Here is a 22,114-nt window from a genome sequence, read left to right on the forward strand (position 1 = left end):
AAGGGGCCTGCTGTAATGCCTAATCAAGTCTGTATCAAACTAAATAATGCCTTAGCGTGAAATTGGAATCTCAAGTCAAAAAGCACTCCCCAGCCTGTACTACAGGATAAGGCAATTAAGGGTCCCCATTCTGCCTCTCTCTCCCAAGCAGCCCCGGGTCCTCTGTGAGTCTGATGCCATTGTCATTGTGTGTTTCTGTGTGTGTGTATGCATCTCGGGGTCGGTGAATGTGTGTATCTCCCTAAGTGCGTGTGTCTGTCTCTCTGCATGTCTGTGTTTCTCTGCATGTCTGTGTTTTTCTACATGTATGTATGTCTCTGCATGTCTGTGTGTCTCTGTGTGTCTGTTTCCCTCTACCTATGTGCATATGTCTCTCTGTGTGAATGTCTCTCCCTGTCTCTGTGCATGTCTTTATGAGTGTCGTCTGTCTCTCTGTCTGTAGGTGCAGCTGAGCAGTAGGGTACAGTATTGTTTGGTGTTGGTGTAACTCTGTGCAGCACATCTATTCCTGGAGGGTCTCATGAGGGTCTCTAATCCAGAGAGGCCTTCCTCCTCCTCCTCCTCCTCCTCCTCCTCCTAGGTCACCAGTCAAATGCTGCCTTTTTGGATGGGGAGCTAGTGGGGGTGCAGGGACAGAATTCTCTCTTTCTTTGTCCCGTCCCCTTCTAACGGCATCATAGTGTAGTGTTTGGAACGTGAATACTTCGTCGCTCCCCCAGTGGGTTCTGTTGTGAACCCGTGTCGCATTCAATGACAGCGGGAGGCAGCCCTTGTGATTTAATCATGTCTGCTTTTGTCTTCACACGTTTTCCTATTCCTTCTTTCTACGCCCCTCTCCCTCCCTCCTTCATTCTCTCTTCCTCTCTCTCTGGTGTTTTATGTACATGCTGGAGGTATATTGAAACCATTTCACCCTCTGCTCTGACAGTTGAGAAAATAAACACATTTGAAGATCGAGAGGCCCTTTAATCTTCTCCGTTGCCTGCTCCCTAACATGACGGAGACGTGTTTATGTGAGTGCATGTCAGGGTGCCTGTGTGTGTGTGTGTGTGTGTGTGTGTGTGTGTGTGTGTGTGTGTGTGTGTGTGTGTGTGTGTGTGTGTGTGTGTGTGTGTGTGTGTGTGTGTGTGTAAATATAAAGTTGAGTGTGGCTCTCTTGGTGTTGAGAGGTGGATTTGTTGTCGGCTGATAAGCTCTTGGCGCTGTGTCTAAGGAGAAGTGTGTGGATTCCTTAGCTGCCTGAGACAAAGATGGTGCAGCCAGGCGCAGAGGGTACAGAATCAAAAGGAAGGGGGAGAGTTGACACTGCAACCAGGGCTTTCCTCAGGAAACGCCTGCTGGCGAGAAGAGCGAGAAACACGTCACAGCATAGCCAGGAGTGTGACATGTGTACAAAGGGAATGTGTGTGTGTGTGAAAATAAATACACAGGACCTATCCTGTGAGTGGAAACAACAGAATGGGCCTATCTAAAGGAAACCGTCTTCCATTTCCCTTTGGCCCTTTTCTCCCTTCCACTGAGTCACCAGTATCCCAGCTCTCACGTGACCGTGGTTTCAGACCCTGTACTAACAGAGCGTGTTTAGTGCACTTGTGTGTTTGTCTCTGTTTGAACCAGTGAACAGAGTGATCAGAGCCTTCCACACCTGACACCACTCAGCTCTCCTGAGAGACCAGCCAGGTGGATCCTGTCCTGCTGTGGAACTCTGCTTTGTGGAGGAGTGTAGTAGGCATTCTGCTCCACCATTGACTCTCTCTGAGAAGAAAAGGCATAGGCCTGTATCTGGCAATTTGTGTCTGGGGTTGGTTCTGCCAGTGCTTCTCTAGTTGTAGAGCTGGGCCTAAGGCAGAGTCTTGGCGTGGGTGCTGCTGCTTGCGTGCTCCAGGCAAGAGAGAGAAAGTGAGTGAGTGATCAAGCCAGGGAGACGGCCTGCTCTTCACAGAGCTCTGCTTGGCTCCAACTAGCCAGGTTCTCCCCAGGGCATCAGCCAAGACCTGCCTGAGAAAACAGAACCTAAAACCCCACAACCGCTGCTAGTAGCCATCCACCCACACTTCCATCCTCAGCTCTTCCACCCCTATCCTCGCTTCCTCTCTCTCTACAGCTCTTTCCATTCTTGCTTGTCCTTCAGTTCTCTGGCATTCTCCAGCCTCTAGACCCATAAACCCTTGCTCCTGTAGAGAGGGGGTGTAGGGGTACAAGGGGGGGGGGGGGGGGGGGGGGGGGGGGGGGCTAGTGGGGGGTAGCAGCTGGACGGCTCAGCAGGATTTTGGAGCCGCAATGTCCTCTGTGAGAGAGACAGAGCTGTGGGCCCCGTCAGGATTTGTGTTCTTTCTCTGTGCTATCTAAGCTCTCTGCTGTTTTCCCCATTTACCCATTTGTGTTTTTTTGGCCAGTGGTGATGGTTTGTGTTTTTAGGGCTGTAGAGCAGTTTCAGTACTGATAAAAGAATTTGGTTAATCAGCTTCTGTCCCTGTCTCATGGCGGTGGCTTGGAGGACAGGCCATTGAAGTTAGAGCTCCGGACGGCTTGGGCTGCAGATTGGCATCACGCTTGGTCAGTGGTAACACAGTGCCCCACAGACCAGAGGGACACTACAGCCAGCCAATGAGAGATCCTCTCTCAGCCCGCCCTTGCGCAGGGGAGCACCCTGGGAATTGGCGTCCCTGCCATTGTGCCCATTTGATGGGGGTTTGGGGAGCAAGGAGAAGGTAGGGCTGACAATGTGGCCCTGCATGCGTTCTGGTGAAGCTGTCATACTGTGTTCGACCATGTTGGATCTTGCCTAGCCATCTTGTCTCAAGAGGACCACAATGGAAATAAGTCCCATACTTTATTGTGTTATCCTCCATGATTTTACTCATGTGCATATATGGCTTTTTCAAGTTGTACGCATGCTAGCTAAAACAAATGGTTGAATAATAAACTAAGCCACAGGCTGCTGCACACGTTTACATTTTAGTCATTCAGCAGACAGTCTTATGTACATTTTCATATTGTTCCCCCCTGGGAATCGAACCCACAACCCTGGCGTTTCAAGTGCCATGCTCTACCAACTGAGATACACAGAACCACATACAGCCATGGGCTGCCCTCTACTCTCCCATCACTGTGATTAATGACATTAGCTCTGTAAATATTTGTTTTGAATGGCATGTTTTCTCAGTTATGACTTCGTTGTTGTTGTCTTTCTGTTAGTGGTGAGTTGGTTTAGTCTTTCCCTGTGGAAATCACAACGTGCCATTGGCTACTGTCCTTCTAGTCAAGACTACAATGATGTTCAGCTCTCTTCACTGGCAGAGGAATCCTCTTTTATTCCAGTTGTGTGTGTTTGTGTGTCTCCGCACGATGCAGTGAGCCGCAAGAGTGAACACAGTCTAGCACCAAGCCCTAATCCCCAACTGTGTATGTATGTTACAGGATGAGAGAGGGTGAGACAGGCAGAGTGAATAAGTGTTTCATGAGTGAATGTGTGTGTAGGAGAATGGGAGAGCATTTGTGTGTGTGTGTGTGTGTGTGTGTGTGTGTGTGTGTGTGTGTGTGTGTGTTCAGTTAAGCAGCGCTGTGTGTGTGTGTCAGATCAGGTGAGCAGGGCTGTGTGTGTGTGTGTGTGTGTCAGGTCAGTTGAGCAGGGCTGTGTGTGTGTGTGTGTCAGATCAGGGGAGCAGGGCTGTCTGTGTGTGTGTGTGTGTGTGTGTGTGTGTGTGTGTGTGTGTGTGTGTGTGTGTGTGTGTGTGTGTGTGTGTGTGTGTGTGTGTGTGTGTGTGTGTGTGTGTGTGTGTGTGTCAGATTAGGTGAGCAGAGCTGTGTGTGTGTATATGTATGTGTGTGTGTGTGTGTTTCAGATAAGGTGAGCAGGGCTGTTGTGTGTGTGTGTCAGATCAGGTGAGCAGGGCTGTGTGTGTGTGTGTGTGTGTGTGTGTGTGTGTGTGTGTGTGTGTGTGTGTGTGTGTGTGTGTGTGTGTGTCAGATCAGGTGAGCAGGGCTGTGTGTGTGAGCAGATGTGTACAGTCAGTAGCATTGCTTGCTCCCTAGGGGAGTTTGGTCCATCAGATGCAGACTGCACTGTGCATGTCCACATCATTCTCCCAGCTATTAAAATCCATTAAGCCATGCAGAACAAGCCAGGCTTTTATCTTTTATTAATTATCTTGAAACCCAAGCCCTGCTGTCTTTCCCTCTGCCATGTCTATAGAAGAACTATATCTATAACTCAGTGCCGTGTGTGAGGACCAGTCATACAGGACCATTATGTTTGAGAAGACACAAGTGCACCATTAGTAAAAAGGACAGTAATCAGCCACACAAAATAGTCAGGCAGCCCTTAGATGTTAGTGTTCTGTCTGTCCTGGGTTTGTTCAGCTTGCATTATACCAGTCTGACCTGGTATGTGAGTTGAAGTGAAGTGAACACCCAAATGCTTTTAAAAGAGAACAGAGAACTTTCATGTTTCTGTCTTATGAGGATGAGGAGGGAGGCACTCTCTTTTTCTCTCTGTCTGTTTTACACATTTATAGTGATGGAGCTCCACCTTATGTGTGGAGATGAAACCGCCATCATTCAGGTACAATGGGATGGGGATTACAAATGGTGTGTGTGTGTGTGTGTATATGTGTGTGTGTGTGTGTGTGTGTGTGTGTGCGTGTGTGTGTAGCTCTGTGGACAAGAGGCTTGATTGTGTGTGGACTGCACCATAGCTGCTTGTTGCGATGCTGTGTAGTGTGGTGGGTACGTGCTGTGGTAAGGTGGTGCAGGGCCTGGGTGGTGGGTCTGTGAATCCAGTGAGCGTCCATGTTAATGAAGGGATCTGACGGAGGCTCTAGCAGGGCTCTGCTCTGGACCACAACAAACTCCTGCTTCCTGTCGGGTAGGCTCCCAAGGTGTTGCGCGCAGTTTTGTTCTAAAAGAACCACGCATACACATTCTCTGGTACACACATACACACACGCAGGCCTGTATACTCACACACACTATCGGATGCATTGACATTCATACACTCACACATGCTCTGTACAACACACACACATCTGCAAATGGGGGGGCTGCTAATGGCTTCCAGTGGGAGAGGGGGAGAGCAGGATTTTATCCCTTAAGTGTAAAAGACAATCAGACAGAATGGCCGGGGGCCAGCAGCAGGGCTGTGCGGCCCTCCTCTCCTGGCCAGGGGAGCAACTCCACACACATTAGGTATTCTGTGTCTACCTCTCCTGCAGACGGCTGCAGTGGAGCTGGGCCCAGGTGAGACCACTTGCTCTCTCTCCCCCTCTACCACTCTCTCTCCAGTGCTCTCTTTCTCTCCATCAATCACTCTCTCTGCTGCGCTCTCTCTCTGGTTCGGTCTGCAGCGCTCTCTCATCTAGCTCACACACTTACTGTTAGATTGTTCATTATCCGATCTGCATAATATAGCAGCCATTTATCTCTCTCCAGCCTGTCTTTCTGTCTGTGTCTAACACTATAGCACCGTACTCTGCAGTGTGCTAACAGAAGGACAAGGCTCTAGACTGAGGCTGCCTTACCTGCAGTCTCTTTGTTAATGAAAGGCCCTCCCCTGGGTAGACAGGAGCACAGTTGTGTGTGTGTTTGGGGTCGTATGAACAGGCTGTGGTAGGTTCTTTGTCTGATAGGGGGGTCTGGGTGTGTGCCCTGAGGTCCCTTGCACCCTGTTTGCTTTGTGTGGAGGTGCCATTCCTAGGGAAAAATTGAAGCTCTCATTTAGAAAGAGCACCCCCATGGGTACATGATCTTGTCGTGTAAATTCACGCTTTCTGTTTGTGATGTCGTCGAGAGTGACTCATTTGATCTCTACCCTCGTGCTATTCGCTGCTACGCTGATTTCTGTGTTGCCGACAGCAACGCTGGCATAGCTACATAATGTTGCAGCTTAACACTGTTTAACAGGGCCCAGAAATGCAAATAGCAGCACGCGCTCCAACCAGCACAGCAGCAATTAACAGAAGAGGAATTTCAATAATATAGAAATAAATTGTATCAAGGATTGGGTTTGTGTGTTTGTGTGTGCCCCATGGGGGGATCTGTGTTTTTTTCCTCCCTCCTCTTAAATAAAAGTTTAACGAGAGCAGGAGGGAGAGGTGCCTGCCCCTGCAATGTTGCTAAAGACAATGTGCTCTCTTTGGGAGCTAGGAGCTCGTTAACCCATCTATACCTGCCTCATATACTCAGCTCAACATTCAACATACAGGTGTTTCGAGAGGGGAGGGGACTGTTGAAGTGGAACAGTCTAGAGGAACCTGGTAGGAAGTTCTCATCAGCCTATACCAATACTGGGTACACCCAATCTAGAACTTAGGTTATGGTTTGTGGAAATGGTCCCAGTTGGTGAAAGAGGGGCTAAACCACACCTCAGTGGTGAGTTTCTGGTTGTTGAGTTATAGGTATCAGTTTCCCATTTCTCTCACAGCCTCGATGTGTGTTTTGGCAAAGGCTGGTCAGTGTGCGTAGGAAACCGAGGGTATCCAAGGTAACCAATTGAAACATGCTGGAGTCATTAAACCACCCGTTCCTCTCACAGGGCTGTTTTACTGTAGGTTAATGATGTCACAGAGTTTCTGAGGGAATTTAAAATCGGGGGAGGGACCTACTGTATAAAGTGGTCTGTATATACTTCCCCTGCCTTACATTCTCTCTCTGCCTCTGTCTAGCAGTCTCCCTCTCCACTCCTCTCCCACTCTCCCTACCTGGCGCTGGCTTCAGGGTTCACATGAACAGTGCTCGGTACTAGTGATGCACCGATATGACATTTTTGGCCGATACCGATATCCAATACTTTCCTTGCCAAAAAAACGATACCAATAACCGATATTAAGCATTTTAGTGGCCTTTTAAGCGCTCTAGGACAGTTAAATAGTTAACACACACACATGGACGCAGCACTCTAAGGCACCGCATCTCAGTGCAAGAGGCATCACTACAGTCCCTGGTTTGAATCCAGGCTGTATCACATCCGGCTGTGATTGGGAGTCCCATAGGGCGGCGCACAATTGGCCCAATGTCGTCCGGGTTTGGCCGGGGTAGGCCGTCATTGTAAATAAGAATTTGTTCTTAACTGACTTGCCTAGTTAAATAAATGTTACACACACACACACACACACACACCACACTGACCAAAAAGTTATTTTGTTGGAATTGACATATGTCCCCATTACCGGCAAAACATTATCAAAACCTTTTTATTTCACTTACTTGCTGTGCTGTTTTGTTGTTCATTTGTTCAGTCGTTTCATTCACAACCAGGATTTCTATGGAACGCTGTTTGGGTCTTTGTATGTCAAAAAAAGAAACACGTCAAATAATACTGACTTGTCAAATAAGCTTGTTGACCAATCAGGACCTGAATATGACTGCACGTGACATAATAATTTAACGCGTTCATACATTTTTTACGTAGTTATTAGACATTGATTACAGTATCACACGTATTTTATATGTCACAATGATTTATCAATACGTATGCTATGATGCTGGTAAAGTTGTCTCGTGCACCTACATTGCTGGTCATTTTAAAAAAGCTAGCTAGCTCATGGATGCAAACAATGTTCTTCCCCAAAAAGATATTAAAACTACATAATCTGTTTCAGTAGCTATAGTTAGCTAGCTAACTATATAGCTAGGTGTCATCATCTAAAATAACCCTAATTTATAAGACAGTTCTTATTTGATTAATGGAGGCCAGACCCATCTATGTGAAGCTATCCACAATAAGTATTAACCACAATAGTGGACTTTGCAGTTAGCCTTCAAAATAAAGGTATGCCATTGATAGTGATGCAAATTAATACAAATAGTAGAATTATGCCATAATTGAATAAGCCATGCTAAACCAGGTTAGAATGTTATATAAAAGACAGTCATTTGTTAATTTGACAAAAATCTGTTGAAATCACCCTGGATGTATTATACTTTAGAATTGCACTGGGGACATATTTATTTCACTGTACAGTCTGTCATTGATCCACAATCCATAGGTATCAGTCTACTCCGTGACACCCAGAGAATTAGTGTCGTAGCTCTTATTGCGGGACTCTGAAACATCTGTGAATTGAGCCACATTTATTATCAACCTATGTGTATTAAACACTATTCCCGGGGAAAACCAATACTGCGTGCATGTTTTGGAGTCTGATAACGCTAAGGACGTTGGGAAAAAATATATTGGGTATTGAGTAGACTGATACCCCATTTCATTGATTCCCAATTATTAGGTAAAACTGTACAGTGAAATATGCATGTCAAAACACACAATAGGCTGACTGGGGGGTGATGTCACAGTCCCGCGATAAGAACTACAACGCTAATATTTACGTAAACTCTTCACAGTTGTGTTCTGTCGGTGTCACCGAGTAGACTAATACCTTGTTTAACCTTCAACCTTCTTTAACATTATCTAGTCTAAACATGTCATGATTCCACTAATTGTAACCTTCTGCATCACTTTCAAAGCAGTACTTTTATTTTGAAGGCAAACCGCAAATTCCACTATTGTGCCTAATCCTTATTGTGGCTATTTTCACAACACGTAAACTGGTACATCGAGCCTCACTAGCCAGATGAAGCTAGCTGGCTGCTTATAATGCTAGCTTTGGGCAACAGGGTTAAGTTGCTGACTAGCTATTTATTTTCATGAACTGAAGTTCAATTTCAATAGGCGAACAACAAGTGGCTATCTAGCTAATACTTACTCACAAGGATTCCTACATCTTTGCTAAGAATAATGAAAATTACTGTAGTTTCTACTGGTCATTGTTTTCAGGCTGGTTATATTGGTGCTAGCTAGGTACCAAACTAAAGCTAGCTAGCTACCCCAGAAGTTGTGGTTCGAACAAATAATGCTTTATTACCAACGTGGTATTGTAAAGACATCGTTCGTGGCTGGTGTTTGCAGACTTTTCTTGTACAGCTTTGACCATGCTACGGATAGCAGTGGTGGTGCTTAGCTTGCATGTGCAAATTCAGAACACACAACATTCTATAATATAACTGTGTTATCTGACGTGTCAAATTACAAGCTTATCTAACGCGTGTTAGCAGTGACGCAATTACGCTATTACTGTGTAACTCCGGTAGGGCAACATAAATAGCGCACTTGGTAGTGTGTACTGGTGCTCGACCAGTCGGCAAAAGCCAACATCACCCATGACATAGAACGGTTGGTTGTCAAGGGCAATTAATTGTATTATCTTGACGTTAATGGATTTCGCCTTAGTTGTCTCTCTGAAATGTTCTTACTCTTTCAAATGACTGCTCAACTTGTTGACTGCTCAACCCACACAGAATAAATTGTGGGTTAGGTTAGGAATGCTGTGTTGCACATCTAAATTTTACGTGGCTTCATTACGTCATATGTTATATAGGTATGCACGTCAGCTTTGACATTGGTTTTGCATCTTCCGATTCCGATATGTTCACCGATATATCGTGCAGCCCTACTCGGTACACATGGGACAAAGGCAGGAGGATGAAATCTGGAAATAAATAAATTTTTCCGCTCTGCTAATGAAGACGAGCATTTCCCCACAGTTAAATCACAAATATGATTTTATTAGAATGGTGTCTTTTATTAGAATGGAATCTCTTTCTAATGACCGTTTTCTTTATCTTCCCCCTGCTTTTTCTGTCTGTTTCTCTTGCTTTGTTTGGCTGCCTGGTAATCGTGGTGTAAGGTCTGTCTCTATCCTCCACCGACTCTTTTCAGAATGTGTTCCTAGGAGTGTGGGGTTGGTCTCACCCAGGACCCATCGCTCCGGGAAACGTCTGTATCCCATCCTGTGGTCCACATCTTTAGGGCCAAGACCCAGAACTGGCCTTACCCTGAACCCCTCTCTACCACTCCCTTACCCTGCCTCTCCATAGCAACAATACTCAGTGTATGGCTGTTTGGTTTTATGATATCTTGTGTATGGCTGTTTGGTTGTATGATATCTTGTGTATGGCTGTTTGGTTGTATGATATCTTGTGTATGGCTGTTTGGTTGTATGACATCTTGTGTATGGCTATTTGGTTGTATGACAAGCTTGTAAAAATATCTTGTGTATGGCTGTTTGGTTGTATGATATCTTGTGTATGGCTATTTGGTTGTTTGATATCTTGTGTATGGCTGTTTGGTTGTATGATATCTTGTGTATGGCTGTTTGGTTGTATGATATCTTGTGTATGGCTGTTTGGTTGTATGATATCTTGTGTATGGCTATTTGGTTGTATGACAAGCTTGTAAAAATATCTTGTGTATGGCTGTTTGGTTGTATGATATCTTGTATATGGCTGTTTGGTTGTATGATATCTTGTGTAAGGCTGTTTGGTTGTATGATATCTTGTGTATGGCTGTTTGGTTGTATGATATCTTGTGTATGGCTGTTTGGTTGTATGATATCTTGTGTATAGCTGTTTGGTTGTATGATATCTTGTGTATGGCTGTTTGGTTGTATGATATCTTGTGTATGGCTGTTTGGTTATATGATATCTTGTGTATGGCTGTTTGGTTGTATGATATCTTGTGTATGGCTGTTTGGTTGTATGATATCTTGTGTATGGCTATTTGTTTGTATGACAAGCTTGAAAAAATAACTTGTGTATTGAGTAGACTGATACCCCATTTAGTGTGAGTATCTGCATTTCCTCTGAACTCCACCCAATGACTGATTTATGCAATCTCAGTAAGGTAAAAACAAAAATATGGCAACATTTAGTGAGAAATAATTCCAAGAAAGCCCAGGCCGATCAATACATGTCTGTGTTTTCTCCACAATCTAATTGAGGTTTTAAAGTGGTTAAGGATCCTGTCCGGTTCCCATCAGAGATGGATAGTTTTGCTGTATTACTCCCAGTACACTGTAGCTCTGAGTGGGAGGCTGGGGTCTGGTAGTGCTCCGAGCTTCACTTGTTTTAGCTTGGGAGCTGTGTGGAGAGTTGTGTGCGTGTACGGGGTTGTTGTGTGCTGTTGCCTGCAGGTGAACTGAGCACAGTAGTACTGGGTAGTTGTGTTTCTATAAAGCACCATCCCACCTTCTCTCCTCTACCCTGCTCTGCTCTCCTCTCTGCCTGACTACACTCCACTATTTCCCCTCTAATGAAGCGCTAAATGGAAGATGAGTGGAGCCCTGATTGGGTGTAATTTAGCGGTTTTCTTCCTGCACTGGGAAAGCAGTGTCTTCAGGAATTAACAATTCCACTGCAGGCTAGACCTATTTAAAGAAGACCTCAGGTCAACTTTCTCTAGACTTCTACAGTCGTTGGTATTGGATGGCTTGACAAATTATATACTTTCTGAAAACACCTCAAGCTCAGTAACAGTCCTCTAGGAGGATCTAAGAGCAGGGTGGGCCCATACCACAGTCCTAATGGGACCATGATCCTGATCCAGCCCATAGTTTCCCACAAACATGCCTGAAGAGTTATCTCTCCTCAGAAACACCCAGACAGGTAACTCACTAACCTAGGATGGAAAAATAGAAATATGGCCTCTGAGTCTCCTGTACTATGGGAATACTCCATTAATGGTGAAAAGGTACTACTGAAAGACACTGTCGAGAGAGTGAGCTGCCAAATGGCAGTGCTTCAGCTTGAACAGAGTCCTGGCTACCTCAGGGAAGAGAATGAGAAATAAAGAGGATGGGAGCGATGGAGAGAGATGTTATGGAGCAGAGTTGACCCCGGTCTTCCCGGGGTTTGGAAGCCTGCTGGGTTTTTAGCTCTAGGCCATCAGCTCCAAGGTCAGTCCTCTCTGAATTTGGAGTCTGAACTAGGCCTTCTGGCCTACACACTGGTCCCAGCACTGGATCTCTGGATCGCACTCATGAAATGAACATGGGATGGTTGTAGAAAGGAAAACTGAGACTGTTGCCCTTGGCTTTGTAGGGGAGTCAAATCTGACCAACTCTGAGGAGGAGGGAGGGAGGGAGGAAGTCCTCATTGTGTCCTGACTACTGTCATTTCCTGTTTGTGTGCCAGCGGAGCTTCCTTCCTCTGCAGTGCCCAGGAAAACCTTCATCACACGTCACTGTTCTGATCTGGTTGTTGTTGTTACATACAGTGTATTTCACTTCTGAAATTAGTACACAAAAACAAAACACAGAGAGCGCATTTACAGGCACACAGTCACCTCAGGATAGACAGACAGACAGGGGAGCTTTGATGTTTTCTCCCACCCAATCACCGAGCTAATGATTGATTTGAACACTTACTTTGATGTCTACCTTTGTGTTTTTAAGGCATGGTCATATGTGTAGTCAGATAAACCAAATAACCAAAGGATTTAATCCTACAGATACTGTATGTATTTCTAAGCATCCTCTCTCTCTCTCTCTCTCTAGCGGTGGAAGAAGGCGAGTCGTCAGAGTTTGCAGGGAACTGGGATTCATCGTCCGCCCAAACAGGTATCATCTTTGTTATTGGAAGTGTGCAGCCAGGCAGGCAGGTCCGCCACCCGGATTAGATTCTATACTGTATGTCACATTCCAACTCTCCCACCATACAACCCACTGAATAGGAATCTATAATATCAATTCCACATGGCCCATAGTGTTCTGCTGGGAGGGGCGCAGGGAGAGGGGAATGAAAGAGGGATGTATGGAGCGAGGGAGAGAGAGCTTTTCACAAGACTCAGGAGGCTGATGTCCAGACCTGGCAGGCAGGGCTCTGGCGCTCCACTGGTCTCACATCCTGTTTGAGGTTTTGGTGGTAAAGTAGTTGCACTGAATCAACGTCCCTGTCCTCCCTCCCAGCCTGCTTCTCCAGCTATTCACATAGGGCCTACAGCACAGCAGTAAGATGGGTTCATGATGGGCCCAAATAGCCTCATGGTGAATGCAATCAAGATAATTTTGTTCAATTTAATTTAAGGGTCCCTTTGGTTAAAGCATGGCACCCACTTCAATGGTTTGACATGCAGTGCAGATCCACCGTAGCACCCTACATGGAGTCATTGGTATGGCTGTATCAGGGCCTACCTGGAGATAATGCCACAGACAAATGGTTCCATTGTACAGAACACTGTATGGTGTTGTATGGATGGTGGCTGCTTTTGGTGATGGTGACATGTTGGCCATACTCTAGTCTGAATCAGCCTGCAGTGTAACATTATGGAGGGGAATAGTACTTGTCTTATTGTAGATGTTCTATATGTAAACGGTGCTCTCTCTCTCTCTCTGCCCTCCCTCACTCTGTCAGTTCTTCTGGGAGGGGAAATGGAAAGTGAGGCCCTGGGGTGTGATGACGTGCCCCCCCAGACCCCAGCCCTTTGTTAACCCCCTCAGGGGGCAGGGGTTGTTGCTGCTGCGGGGGTGCTGACTGAGGTCCTAGGTGGCTGGAAAGTGCTGTGTGTGAGATACAGCAGGAAGCGGAGTCCCAGTGCTCTCACTCTAGCTCTGCTCTCTTCCTCCCTGCTATTTCTCTTCACCTCTTCCCCACACACACACGTTATCTATCTATCTATCTATCTATCTATCTATCTATCTATCTATCTATCTATCTATCTATCTATCTATCTATCTGTCTGTCTGTCTGTCTGTCTGTCCCCCATCTCTCCTATTTCAATTCAAATTAAGGGCTTTATTGGCATGGGAAACACATGTTTACATTGCCAAAGCAAGTGAAATAGATAATAAACAAAAGTAAAATAAATCCCAAAAATTCACAGTAAAAATTACACTCACATTCGTTCAAAAATAATAGACATTTCAATTTCCTTTTTCTCTCGTTCTCTCTCTTTTCTCTATCACTTCTCTCGTGTGTGTTTGTGCTCCTGTGTTCAGGCTCAGGGGGGCTGCTCGCCATTTCTTATTTAAAAAGATAAAACATCTTCCTTCCCTTTATTCCCTAGGAGATGATGTCGACAAGGACACCGGCAGGCTTTTCTTGGTATTAAATTCAAATCTTTCCCCCTTCTCTGGAAAATGTGTGTTGAGTTTGGAAACAGCAGCAGGGGGAGGTTGGGGGGGAGACCCATGGAAGAGCCAAACAGCCCCACCCCCCCTGCCTGCGTACCCCTAAGGACATCCAAAGGTCCCTTTGGTCCGTCCCACAGGGGTATTGGCCGGAGGTGCCTGCCCCCCCTCCACATCCATCCCTCCACCCCAGCCTCCCTGAGAGAGAAAAACAACCCGTCCCTCTCTGGCCCAGAGGGGAGAAAATGCAGAAAACGAGCCAGGACTGACACAGGAGGGAGGGAGGGAGGGAGGGAGGGGGTGGAGAGGAAAGCAGGGAGAGGATGAGTGAGATGGAGTGAGAGAGAGGGAGGGGGGAAAGGGGGACAGAGGGTGAGTTTTTGGAGAGGGTTACAGACATTTGTCATTTCTGTGGGTTGAGGAGAGGGAGGAGAAGGAGGAGGGGCCGTTAGTGGTGATGTTTTTAATAAGTGCCACCGGAGCTGTGAAGTTCAGCCTTGTTTTGCAGGCTTCCTGTTGGAAAGCCAGTCCTGCCTCGCTGTGTGTGCTTAGATTTCACACACACACACACACACACACACACACACACAAACACACACACACACACACACACACACACACACACACACACACACACACACACACACACACACACACACACACACACACACACACACACACACACACACACACACACACACACAGATAGGAAACACCACGGTTACGCACATTCTACTGGCTGTCTTCTAGGCTGAATTTAGTGAGGCAAAGGTTTCTCTATGACCTCCCCTTACATACACAATCAAACAAGCACACTACACTCTGTCCATGTGGACTGTGATTCAGGGTGGAAAAAGACATCTCATATCCCTGAGCATAGGGCCGATAAGGGGCTGTAATGGAGCTGAATTTGATTTTTTTCTCCCTTAGCCTTTGGCTGGGTGTTGCATCAGCGACACCAATGAGAAGGGCTGTTTTTCCCGGCCCAGCCATCACACCACAGAGTTTCTAAACCCAGCGGCGCAACATCGTGAGATTTCTGGGAACGCTTGCAAAACAGACCAGGCTGGGGTTTGGGAAGTCATTGAGAGAAGTGAAAAGTTCTTCCTTACATTTTCAAGAAATCTAAAGGCACAACCTAGATTCGTAGTTAAACATGTTATTACGCCAACCTCGTCAAAAACATATTTATATCGAAGGAAGGCCTTTGATTTGGCCGGCCTGCACAGGCACAGTTCAGCGCAAGACGACCGTTAGGCCCGATGACGGGTTTCTGCGCATGAGCTCAGCTAGCCAACGTTGCCATGACATCGCCTACAAGTGTGATCAGGGATTTTCTATTGGAGAAGCAGTTTCTGCCTATATTCATACTGTACTGTCTTTTGATTACACCATTGGGCTGTGGGTGTTGTAACCTCACTATTGAACCTCCACAGTATGGTGTCACCGCTATAGGAACAGTATGGTGTCACCGCTACAGGAACAGTATGGTGTCACCGCTATAGGAACAGTATGGTGTCACCGCGACGGGAACAGTATGGTGTCATCGTTACAGGAACAGTATGGTGTCATCGCTTTTGGAACAGTATGGTGTCATCAATATAGGAACAGTATGGTGTCATCGCTATAGGAACAGTATGGTGTCACCTCTATAGGAACAGTATGGTGTCATCACTATAGGAACAGTATGGTGTCATCGCTATAGGAACAGTATGGTGTCATCACTATAGGAACAGTATGGTGTCATCGCTATAGGAACAGTATGGTGTCATCACTATAGGAACAGTATGGTGTCATCACTATAGGAACAGTATGGTGTCATCACTATAGGAACAGTATGGTGTCATCGCTATAGGAACAATATGGTGTCATCGCTACAGGAACAGCATGTTGTCATCACTGTAGGAACAGTATGGTGTCATCGCTTTAGGAACAGTATGGTGTCATCGCTGTAGGAACAGTATGGTGTCATCGCTATAGGAACAGTATGGTGTCAATCGCTATAGGAACAGTATGGTGTCATCGCTGTAGGAACAGTATGGTGTCATCGCTATAGGAACAGTATGGTGTCAATCGCTATAGGAAAAGTATGATGTAAGGCAACGACAGGAAAAGAGTTTTAATGTTTGAAGTGGAGGTACGTACCTGCGTGTGTGTGTGTGTGTGTTCGTGTGCGAAGCCACAGGCTGGAACAGGTGATGGCATTGGTGAGCAGCTGTCAGGCTGTTTGTGTGATTTAATTTGCTCTCTTCCTTCCATGACGCCTGTTGGTTTTCATCATCCTCTCTGGGTGAAGGCGATGGTGTTGGGTGCTGTGCTCCCCTGCCTCCCTGCCTCTCTGGGGGGGTGGGGGTTTGGGTAGAAACACAATCTGAGCCTGGTACACAGCCTCTGCTGGCTCCCTGGGGGGCACCCTTATTGTGAAAACACAGTTGCCAGAGGACAGTGTAGCTGTGGAGAGAGGCCTGCTTTAAATAGGTCCCCCTGTTTACTGGTAGAAGGAGAGGGCTCCCCAGAGAGATAGAGGCAATGCGGCCGCATCCAGCTGCACCTGCTCAGTGACCTTTTGTTAGTACCGATACTGTATGCACCTGACAGTGGACGTGAAGCCTTTTGGCCAGTTCAGTTGGTTTACAGATCCATACATTGTTCAAATGAACTTTTCTCACGCTGTAAACCCAGTAAATTTTCCACAGCGATTAGAGGTTGCTTTTTAAAGTGCACAAGGTGTTACGTGTTTTCCTTTACGGTGAGAGTCACTTGCCTTGGGCACACTGAATGTCCCTAACAAAAACATGTTGTTTTCACTCAGGAAATAGTCCTGACATTCTTTTTGAAATAATTTACCAGGCAGAGTGAATACAATGGTATGCACCTCAAACTTAATTCAGAATATCCCATAATATCTATCTGCTGTTGCCATCTATGCGCTGTAGCCTTCCTGACTCATGCTCTCAGTAAAGTGGTGCATTCCTTCTGAATCCCCTCTCAAACATACTCCAGCTAGAGCTATTTGCAGCCAATCCATGTTATACTTCACTTGGCTGCCTCTGGTTTCGTTTGAAGGTGTGTGTGTATAAGTGTGTGTGCTGTAGAGAGTTGAAAGGCAGCCTTGTACTCTAGTTGTTTTTTATAAAAACACTGGACTGGTGGAACTTGGAGCTCGTATTTTTCCAGCTCCCAGGCTGCAGGCTGGGCAGGGATGGCAGTGTGGTGGCATTCCGGCCATGTTTGGCTGACCCAGGGCCAGGTGTCCTTCAGATTTACGCCTCTCTCAGCGCGATCGTGTCCCAAACAGGCCTCCGTCTTGGCTCACAGCAACGCTCCAAAATCTAGATCTGACTCAGGAGGGGGTTCTGTGCTAAAACTGCTAGGCCCATACAGCTCGCTCTGGATCACTGAGGACTCCATTAAAGTGACTGTGTATTCCCCTTCCGTTTGCCTGTGTTCTCCCTCTGTGTATTACTGTACTTCTGTTGCGTGCCCACTGTACTGTGTGAGTAATAGGATACTGCCTCCAGAGGTCAGGGCAGAGCAGAAGGCTGGGGCTGGATCTAGCCAGGGTGATCATAACAAGTTTCACTTTAAATATCAAAATTCAAAAGGCACTGTTGGTTTTGGTTCTGAGCAGGTTGAGTGGAGGGGAGGGAGCATCTATGAAAAATGCCCAACCATTTGACTGATATTTTAGTTGGGTATTTTTTCCAAAGTAGTGAGAATAGATTGCTTTACGTGCCCACTAATTCACCCTCCTCATTGTAACTCTAGGATGGTGATAGCTGGACTCTGATGGTGGAGTGAAAGAGATGAGGAGAGAAAATGAAGAAGACCGAAAGACACTCTTGGTCATTGCCATTGCCTTTGTCTTGTGGTGTCTCCCCCGTCGCATGCCTGGCGGTGTCCATTAAGCCCACATCGCTCAGCACCTAATTATTTCCCAGATCTCATGTTGGAGCTTTGCACCGTTAAAACAGGGGGACAAAAAACATATCAACCTAACGAGCGATAATTAGCGGGTCCCAGCAAGGCGGGGCCTCTCCTCGGCAACACCACTGCTCTGTGGATTCTGTTAATTCACTTGTCTTCATCTAATTACCCCACACAAACATGTCTGTTAGAGGGAGGGAGAGAGAGAGATGGGCATTATCTGCAAGCATTAGACACCATCCTCCCTCTCATAAACACACACACACACACACACACACACACACACACACACACACACACACACACACATAGATTTTTTCGCAAGTGTGTATTTATGGATGTGTGTGTTTGGGTGCACGTTTTGTGAGTATCTTAATGTGTTTATAATATTACAATAATTTTGTGGGTGCTTATATTTGTCCTATTTCACACGTAGTGTGGGGTCACAGCCTGCGTCTGCCATTATCAACGGCTACCCTGGAACAAGTGCCGTGCTCAAGGGCACATTGGCAGATTTTTCACATTGTCAGCTCTGGGATTCAAACTAGAAACCGTTTGGTTACTGGCCCAACACTCTACCTGCCGTGTGTGTGTGTGTGTGTGTGTGTGTGTGTGTGTGTGTGTGTGTGTGTGTGTGTGTGTGTGTGTGTGTTTATCTGACTGTGCTTGTGAGTGTGTGATAGTATGTGTTTTTGTGAGAGAGTGTACGTTTGTGTCTGTTTTGGTCGGCCTCTTGGCGTGGGGACAGTCTGTGACTCAGAGATAATGGCACTCTGCAGAGTGGGGGACCGGAGCTCCAGCTGGCACAGGGAGACGTGACGTGTGCTGCTGGGACTGTTGCTGCCCGCCACACAGATCCTGCCAGTGTCCCTAGCGCTCCCCCAACGCCCCCCCCCCCCACCTCTGGGAGCCCCAGGCCCTCATTAAGTGTTCCTACTCTGGACGGGAGACTGGGGAGGGGGTGCAGCTAGGAGTGGACTATAAATTAGTGATAAAACTACCATATGCAAGCAAAAGTAGAGAGCGAGGAATAGAGTGAGGAATTGAGAGAGGAGTATTGAAGAAGGTAATGGGGTCAGCTGAAACTGTCTTCATGAGACCACCAATGAGTTATCAGGTAGGTGTTTTTGTTGTTTTGAACCATGTTTGGTTCCAGGTAGAACCCTTATGGGTTCCATGAAGAACCCTCTCTGGAAAGGGTTTCTACATGGAACCCAAAAAGGTTCTACCTTGAACCAAAAGGGTTCTACATGGAACCAGAAATGGTTCTTCAAAGGGCTATGCTATGGGGATAACCGAAGAACCCTTTTAGGTTCTAGATGGCACCTTTTTTTCTAAGAGTGTTATTGACCTCACACATGCATGCAATTTTTGTTTGCTACATGAAATCTAGGAACACTGCTGTTTATTAGTGGCAGAGGAAAACTGACCCTTAGCAGTGTTGTCATTGCATAAAATATTGACAGAACGCTGTGCATATTTGGCTCTCCAACCTATCAGACAGGTAGGAAGAAAGTAGGCTTTCTGGGTGAGAAATATGGGCTCTAAGAATATACCTGGGGGCATAAAGAGGCCTTGTTCTTCTGAATGGCCCTTTAGAAATCATTAATTCCCTTGGACACCACTTCCAACGTAAGCCCTCATTTCATTTCGGTTTCCTCCCCTCAAATTGAATTATGTTTGAAAACACTCTCAAACGACTCTGCAGAGCCTTATTAGTAATGACCTCAGCACACATTACGGCACATCTAGTTCTTTGTGTGTACGTGTGTGGCTGTAAGCATGTGCATGCTGACTGTGGTTGGGTGATTTTGTAGTGTATTTTTTGTCTTTGCCTCTGAGGGCAGTGTTGCTGTATGGATGATAACGTTAGACTATAGCTGCTCTGTATATTCATGGTGCCAAAATTTGTCTTTGCGTCTGTGTCTGTAGTGTAGCTATAAACCCCTTGCCATGCATTGTGACTCATATTCCAGTGGTGTGGTCTAAACTTGGTAGAGAAACCAGCTCTCTTTGTTTACGTCAACTGGTATGTCACCTCTTCTGAAAACGAATCTCCTCCAATCAGGACCATTATCCTGCAGCGACATACACACACATATGTACATGTACACACACACCACCACCACCACATTCCCCCACCTGCTCCCCCCAGCCTCCCTCTCGTCTTCTCTCCTCCCTCCAGATAAATAGTGTGCTCTGTGTTTATCAGGGCCACTGCTTGAGCTGCAGTGGGTACAGCTGGGGCGCGCGCCACAGCCGTATCAATCTTCCCCAGTAGCAGGCACATCCAGGGAGGCCTAATGACGGAGGCAGCAGCAGCACTGTGTAGCAGGCCTCTAAATGAAGTGTGCGCCGGACCCCCTCCTGAGACCCCCTCCTCCCTCAGAGATTGGAAACACTTACTGGAGGGGAGGGGGTATGCTGCAGAGCGGGGGTGACGGGGGGCTGGGGAGGGCGTGCTGGATGGCATGGGGCGCCCCCCTACACCAAACACCCTCCCAACCGTGCCAGGCACTCTCATCCTCTCCTCTTCCTCCTGCCGAGCCCCATCCATCTCCCTGAGCCCTGTGGAGTAGAGGGAAGGAGAAGGGGCAGAGCAAGGTCCCGTCTGACTCCTCCCTCGTTGTCATGGTAGCAGGTTGTGCTGGCATGTACTGGAGTTGACAGTAGCCATACCTCTGGCATGAGGGCACCTGGGGGAATGAGGGTTTGTGTGTGTGTGTGTTTGTGTTTTTATTGTTTGATTGTGAATTAATTTGCGTGTGTTTGACTGCTAATATGAAATATTGTTTATTTAAGGCGCTTGGCAAACAACGTGCGTATGTTTATGTCTAGATGTGTAGTCTGTGTGTAAGGCGCCTGTGTCTCTGTAATAGCAGTGTAGACTGTGTCCGTGTAGCATCAGTTAGGGGCTACTCTCCTCCCTGTCCAGACGGTGCTTTCACCACTGGACAGATGGCCGTAACCCTCCCTCCCCCTCCTCTCCCCCCTAAACGCCCATCTATCCCTCCATCCACCCTCAACACCTCTCCCCGAGAGGACGAGTGTGGAATTGGAACACCTCCACCGCCAGTATCTATCTATTTGATCCAGACCAGACCCCCACATCTCTCTCTCTCCCCAACACCACCTACCTAACACCTAGGCTGTGCTGTGGGGCTTCAGTGTTGGGCTGCAGTTGGCTGGGGCCAGGCCTAACCCACCCGTGGGTCAGAGCCCATTACCAGAAGCAGAGTGGCAGGCAGAGTGCTGGGCAGTGGGCACTGCCAAATTAGAGCTGATCAGAGCTGTGGAGCGCAGGAATGGCCTCCTCCTACTCTCCTCTGATTGCACAAGTCCACCATGATTAGAGAGGATGTGGAGCCTTAGGGAGCCAGCCAGCAAAACCACACTCACTCCCTCTTTCCCTTTACCTCCCTCTTCTTCTGTACTCACGTTCCCTTCTTTCTTTCTCTCAATTCCTCTCTCGCTCTCTTCCCCCCCCCTCCCTCTCCCCATCCCCTTCTCCCTCCCTCCCTCCTCAGTCTTCAGTGCAGTCCTTTTGGAACAGACCGTTTAATGTGATAATATGGTGTGAAAATTGAGCCACAATGGTGGAGGAAGGACTGCGGAGCAGATTTTACCACTGGTCCTCCTCAGTCCTCACTGTGTTCCATGAGTGGCAATGTGGGCACATAGGCTGTCATGAGCCTTGTCCCTCCAGAGTCCTAAGTCCTCGTACCTCCTTCAGGTGCCACCTCACATATACCCTCTATTAGAAGGTGCACACACAGATAATGTGAGCGAAGACATCTTTAGTATGAGATGAACCTGAAATAATGTTTGTCCGGGTCAATTCCTGGTACAAATTGACTCAATCAAAAACGAATCTATTACCTCAGATGGTTCTGCAGTAGATCAGTAATTCCAGCTGTCTGTGTTCCATGCTGATACTCAGTGTCTCTCTCTCTGCGTTGTTGTCCTAGATGTCCCTGCTGTAGCAGACCGAGAGGCGGAGAGGAAGGAGCGGCGTGCAGCCCTGGAGGACGGCGACCATAGTGTCACCAGCCATGACGATCGCATTGGAGACGATGACCTGGACGATGAGTCCATCTTCACCTGCGATAACTGCCAGCAGGACTTTGAGTGTCTGGCCGAGCTGACTGACCACCGCACCAACCACTGCCCCGCAGGTAAGACATTATACACACATTGAAATAAATCCACCACCCTGCAGGTAAGACATTATACACACATTGAAATAAATCCACCACCCTGCAGGTAAGACATTATACACACATTGAAAT

At 47.0% G+C, this 22,114-nt stretch overlaps 1 protein-coding gene across 2 annotated transcripts in view; it reads left to right on the plus strand.

The window, feature by feature from the left end:
- The window catches only part of LOC110520060 (zinc finger protein 423), a 146,939-nt gene that overhangs the window by 11,651 nt on the left and 113,174 nt on the right, over positions 1 to 22,114 (plus strand). For both annotated transcript variants that reach the window (XM_036974568.2, XM_036974573.2), the window contains exons 2-3: positions 12,327 to 12,389; positions 21,794 to 22,000. In XM_036974568.2, the coding sequence (XP_036830463.1) occupies positions 12,327 to 12,389; positions 21,794 to 22,000 (270 nt within the window). The remainder of the gene's footprint in view (positions 1 to 12,326; positions 12,390 to 21,793; positions 22,001 to 22,114) is intronic.

This window comes from Oncorhynchus mykiss, chromosome 1 (genome assembly GCF_057628025.1).
Source record: "Oncorhynchus mykiss isolate SJ-2025 chromosome 1, ASM5762802v1, whole genome shotgun sequence".
Classification (NCBI taxonomy): Eukaryota; Metazoa; Chordata; class Actinopteri; order Salmoniformes; family Salmonidae; genus Oncorhynchus; species Oncorhynchus mykiss.